Source organism: Archocentrus centrarchus, chromosome 11 (genome assembly GCF_007364275.1).
Source record: "Archocentrus centrarchus isolate MPI-CPG fArcCen1 chromosome 11, fArcCen1, whole genome shotgun sequence".
Taxonomy (NCBI): domain Eukaryota; kingdom Metazoa; phylum Chordata; class Actinopteri; order Cichliformes; family Cichlidae; genus Archocentrus; species Archocentrus centrarchus.
The window spans coordinates 13,310,132-13,316,275 of NC_044356.1; the positions used below are offsets into that span (position 1 = coordinate 13,310,132).

General features: G+C 42.3%; 1 protein-coding gene across 1 annotated transcript in view; it reads left to right on the top strand.

Annotated features, from left to right (window-relative positions):
- The window catches only part of ash1l (ash1 (absent, small, or homeotic)-like (Drosophila)), a 33,123-nt gene extending 27,329 nt beyond the window's left edge, over window positions 1–5,794 (top strand). Inside the window, exons 25-27 of the mRNA XM_030740854.1 lie at window positions 87–253; window positions 903–1,356; window positions 4,872–5,794. Coding sequence (XP_030596714.1) covers window positions 87–253; window positions 903–1,356; window positions 4,872–4,963 — 713 coding nt within the window. The 3' untranslated portion in view covers window positions 4,964–5,794. The remainder of the gene's footprint in view (window positions 1–86; window positions 254–902; window positions 1,357–4,871) is intronic.
- The last annotated feature ends 350 nt before the right edge of the window (window positions 5,795–6,144 follow it).

A 6,144-nucleotide genomic window follows, 5' to 3' on the forward strand; every position in this document is an offset into this window, starting at 1 on the left:
AATACATAGACGTTTGCTCTTTGAATACTTTATTGCAACTTAATTAAATCACTTCCCTGCTAATTCAATGTGCATTCTTTTTAAAGGACGGCCGAAGGGTGTGAAAGAGCAGGATGTGTACATCTGTGATTACCGCTTGGACAAGTCGGCCCATCTTTTCTACAAGATCCATCGCAACCGCTACCCGGTCTGCACCAAGCCATATGCCTTCAACCACTTCCCCAAGCGGCTCACACCCAAAAGAGACTTTTCGGTGAGAGCGATGGGGCTGCTGAGCTGGGATCTGTTACTGATTTACAAACACTGAAAGATATGTTAAGAATGGAAGTTGTGTTTTAACCTGAGCTTTCTTTTTCTCTCCAACTTTCTCAGTGTTTAAGCAGCACACAGCTAATCAAAGTGGGGCTCACAAGAAACAATTACAAGAACCACATTCACACAGTTATTATTGTGTTGTATACTCCAGACTAATTGTTTATATTAGTCTGAGTGTTAGCTTTTGTTATGATGGCAAGGATGGCAGTTGTCAGATTTGTACAATTTTAGAATTTGAGAACAATACAAACACTTGATACACAGTCCCCCAGTCTTGATGAACAGATGCACCAAAAGCCTTCCTAAATCTTTTTTTTTTTTTTAATTTGACCAAATTAACTTACTTCAGAAGTTTTGGAAACCAAATTAAAAAAAAAAAAGTGATTGTCAACACTTAGCTTTTGGCCTAAAGTTGTTGTTTACTTCTTATTTTATATTCAAGGAAGGTCATGTAAAGGTTAATCAAGGTTGACTTTACCTCAATGCATGTGTGTGTTCCCCCCTCTCCTCATATCTGTACATATTTAAACCCTAACTGTTTGAAACCTACATGACCTGTGTTGAATATCATTTTGGCTTTCTTGCAGCCTCATTATGTTCCTGACAACTATAAGCGTAACGGTGGCCGATCAGCCTGGAAAAGTGAACGACCCAAAGAAGCTGGAGGCTGTGAGGACGATGGCTCTTCCTGCGACCGGGGTGATGACTTCCCACCCGAGGCAGAAGATGGAAGAGAAGTGGAGGATGAAGTGGATATTTCAGAACCTCCTGCACTTCTTTCAGCCAAGCCCAGAAGACCGGAACGCGAAAGGGAGAGAGGTGAAGATGAAGACGAGGAGGATGAAGAGGAAGGGCAGGAGGCTACAGAGCGCAAGGAGCTGGAGGAAGGTTCAGCCGAGAGGATTGGAGAATTGCTTGAAGTTCCATCATCATCGGCTTCCTCGCTTCTTCAGCACCCGGCTCTGGGCAGGAGGGAGGCCCAGAGGGAACGACTGAACAAGATCCTGCTGGATCTGCTGCACAGAACGCCCAGCAAGAACGGTGAGGGGCCGGGAACAAAGGAGGGGGGTAGGTCAACAGATAAATGAGGGTTAAAGTTTCAGATCGCTTCCTGTGACGCATCACTCGAGCGTGTTGGATAACTTATTTTTACTACTACTATTTCTGAAAGAATAAGCTTGAAGTTGGAGCAAGAATCTGTCCATAAGAAGGATAGGATGAAGAGGAGGTCATATTTATGTTGTACTTTATATCATCTAAAGGTATCTAAATCTAGACCAACTCTTCAAGGAAAATCCCCATTTATTTCAACCTGGCATATTTCCCACTAGTATGGCTATAGTGGCTCTAAGGGTCATGCTGACTTTATCATCAACTTTCTTTCTTTTATTTATTTATTTTTTGACACAAAACTGAACAGCATTTATTGGGCCAACAAGCATGAACTGCCTGCAGTTTTCCAAAAAAGATTTTTTTTTTTTTTTGTTTAAAACATTAATTAATTTTAACCATTTTTCAGTCTGACCGAATATCGCCTGGAACAGGCATTGTACTAATGCATTAGGGATCTTCATTCTGGGATACTTGCCGACTTACCAAATCACTGGCATATTCATCATCACACGTGTGTAGCTGACTTACACTGTGCTCATACTGTCTTCTGAGGAAAGTTGGCAGTTAAATGCAATGGCGGATTACCCCATGGACAGTTATGAGGGCAAGAGGCTGCATCAGCTTGCTGGTCAGTATTTATTTTACCCAGAATAAGTGGATGAGGAGCTAAATGTAATGAAAGAAAGATGGTACTCGGAAGATGACGGAGGCAACCTACCTCAGGAAACTGGTGGTGTTCCTGTGCGCACTGCTCTGCTATACTGACTGCTGCAAAGAAGAGGCCTGTGAACGTCTCGATGTGTCGAGCTCTGGAATTACAGCTAATGAGTTGAACGCTTTGAAAAAATTGCCATCCTCAAGATGGTGTTTCACCAACAAAAGATCAAGACTGGCCGGACTGAACGCTCAGCTCCTCATTTGGCAAGTAAGTAAAAAGTAATTTAATGCGCTGGATTATCACACGTGTTAGCCACTATAATACACAGTAACCTGTGGTTATATTTATTCTCGATACCTTTTGATAGAAAAATACAACTAATTTCTACTGTCGGTCAGACTCAAAGACAAAACGTAGGTGATGCTAGTTGCCCATATAGACGCTGTTCACATTTCCTCCAGTCTCTACAACAGAGGACAAGAGTGCAAAGTTGGCATGACACTTAGAGCCACATAAATGGGTTAAAATAAGTTAAAATATACCAGAGTTCTCTTTTAACACTTTTTCTGATTGGCTAATCTATGCCTAAGATCGGGGCCGGCGGTAGCATAGGACAAGGGTGGGCTCAGCCCACCCAATCAAAACCTCCCATACCGCCTGCGGGCAGCGAAAGGTCCTCCCATCAAGCTACGCCTACAATAGTTTTTATTTTCCACACTTTGACTTTCTCACGCTCGGATTCAGGGCTGCGCCCTCTCGTATTTTTACTTCTTTTTACCGTGAGCATGTATCGCTCCTATCAGTAAGTCTAGCCCTGGAGTATCTCCAACAGCTCCCGCTGCTGCCCGTGCTGAAATATCTCCCCCTGAGCGGGTTACCTGCTTTGTCTCCTCCTCTGTCCGATCAGCAGACAATCTCCTGACTAGTTTCTCCGCATGTAATAGCACAAGCACCCCTGATGCTAGTCCCACTCTAGCCACATCCCCAGACCTAAAGCAGGTCCTTCCTCTGGCCATTCCAACGCCAGGTCCTACCATTGCGTACCTGAATAGCACTGTGCCCACACAGCCAGTGCTAGCTAACTATCCACAAACGTGCCTTCGCCAATACGTTCCGCTCATTCAACCCGGCGTGGTATCACACTAGACCTTGGCTGGAATACTCTGTGGCTTGGGACGCATGTTTCTGCTTCCCGAATGAATTTGTAACAAAGTTTCCCCAAAAAAAACAGAAGATTGATTCTGTAGTTTTTCACATTTTGCATTTTTTTGCAGTTGCTGTTCTCTTTCTGTTGTACTGTTGTATAATAAAAAAACAAAAAGAATTAAAACAAAAATATGTATATTCCAGCCACAGAAGGTCACAAATCTGTGTACTTTCTGTGAGGTCCCAAGCCCAGATAAATGGAGAGGGTATATGTATATCTTTGTGTCTACTAGGGCTGTATTCAACCCCCAAAAAACAAACAAATATAGCCTAATATTTTGTGTCTTGCCCACCTACATTTTCAGTCTGCCCACCCAACTACAGTGGGCTAGAACCGGGCCTGCCTAAGATGCGAAAGATCCCCGGTTCAAGACCCTGAGGAGACACAAATCCGTGGGAGGGTGGTGTGTCGTAAAAATCTGCCAAATCAAATATTGGATCTGTACGATGTGGCAAGCTCTCGCAAATAAAGGAGCAGTTAAAAGAAGCTTCTGTTAAAGTCAGAATTGGGGATTACCCAGTATATGCTCATTACCTAATGATTTGTCAGTCACAAGTTTTTAGCCAATGAGTGTGCAGTTTCACAGTCAGATCCACCCGTTGCTCGTTATGTCAGATTTCAAAACACCAACGTGGATATACCTCGAAAAACGCTTAGCTTCATAACAATAGGTGACATCACAGTGCCTACATCTGACTTTTATACTATTTATGGTTGAAGGTCATTAATTACACTACTTGATAGATTTGTCTCTTTACCAAAGATACATTGTAACCTTATTTTGGTTAACAGTATATTGATATGTACTTGTTTGTAAATATCAACACAAATCTCCATCCTCCTGCAGTTTGTTGTTCTTTTGCAATAAATTAGAAGTAATGTATAGACTGCTCTGCCATGTTTGTCCTGTTTCCCACTTGGGCTAAAGTCAGGCAAGTCAGGCAAGAACTATGAAAACTGTTTGGTTTGTACAGATAAGAAAAACTTTATTCCCCAAATTGGGAAATTCCTGTTACAGCAGGCAAAAGATTAAAGACACCTTGCAGTGGGTGCCGGTTTAGCTCACTGGGTTGAGCAGGTGACCCATATGCTGCAAGGCTGATGCAGAGGCCCGGGTTTGAATCAACCTGGAGGCTACATTACAAACAAATTATTAACATGTTACAGCCAATATCAACACCAATAAATTGGGATCTAAGTCAAGGTATGGCTTTGGGGTATTGGTGGATACCGAGTACCAAACCAGTGCCAGTGTTAAATTAATAAGCTGCATTAAGTGACACTGGGAATTACTCTTTTACATGTAAATCAACATCATACTAACTTTGGAAAATGTAAAAAAAAAAAATATATATATATATATATATTTACAAATATATATATTTACAGCTATAACTGTTATTTACTGGAAAAACAAACGGCACTAAAAAAAAAATTAGACCTCATACTTGGAGCTGTTTGACTTTAAAGTAAGTTGCATACATACTGCTGTATGTTTGATCTTTATTATAGTAACCCTGTGTCATCTATTTGTGTCCAAGCTGCTAATTTTCTCTCCTTTTCCGACTCTCTCTCCAGCCATTGATGTCACTTATCTCCTTGAGGAAGGTGCAGGGCGGCGCCTGCGGCGGCGGGCTCTCGGATTCGGTGATTTCGTAGGCAGAAAATAACATTTCTACGTGCCTGTCAAGCACACTGCCTTTCACTGTCATGAGCAAGGGGCAGAAAATGGAGAGACAGCAAGAAGGGAAATGAGCATTGTTGGTTTTCCAGCCATTAAGGACCACAATGCATCCCTGGGGGCCTCTTCGAGCCTCTTCCAGTTTACCTCTTCCAAGACTGTCGTCTCAGCTGTGAGAGGGGTGGGGAGGTGTTCGGAAGTGCTGACTTCATGGCAGTTTCAGCTTTTCAGGAGCTCTCAAGGAGCACAAAGAGAGAGCTGACCCAGACTTCTTGCTTATTTAAGTAGTATCATGCAAAAACTTTCTTTTTAAAAAAGTAAAATAAAAAAAGTGAACATAGGAGATATAACCCATGCACTTAAATGCATTGACATTAAAAACATGGGTAGATGAATTCCACTAGCAAGCCTCTGAAGTAAAAACAAGTGGTACTGAATGGGGGGGATATGAATGCTGGAGGATTGTTCCCCCTAGTGGAAGCTAGCTGCAATGAAACAAATGTAAGGGATGAGAGAAGAACTGCCCATGGGGCCGGGAAAGGGGCGGGGGGTGGTCATGGCATATGAGAAATGTAAAAGTTGAGATGATGCTGCTCGCGAGAAGGAGAGAACGAGGGTGGTGAACTGCACTTTTGGTACCATGGATATTGTGAAGCTCTCTGTAATGTATCTATAATGAAAACACACTAACACTCTCATAGTATTCGATGATGCAGTCTGAAAAAAAAAAAAAAAAAAGCAAGTCTATTATCTTTTTCCTGTTATACTGTAGTAACTCATTTAGGAACAGAAGAGGCCTGTGGTGTTTTTTTTTTTTTTTTTTTTTCTTTTAATGAAAGGGAGGGGGAGAGAAGATGGAGCGCACGCGCTTTTGTCATTCAAAGTGTCTTGTTTATTTTTTTTAATCGTCTCGTGAGGCTTCACCCCTCTTTTTTTTTTTTTTTTTTTTTTTTTTTTTTTTTTTTTTTTTTTTTTTTTTTTTTTTGGAAGTAAAACATGTTCACCAGCTTAACTAAATCAGGCGGGGAGGGGGGTGGGGTCGGGGGGGACGCCGGCTCCCAACTGTAACGCCTTACACAGCCGTGCTCTCCGACTGCCTTGCGCGTGCGAGGGTGTGTGCGCGCGCGCGCATTTACGCGTTTATTTTGTGTGTGCACTCTGCCAGAATTT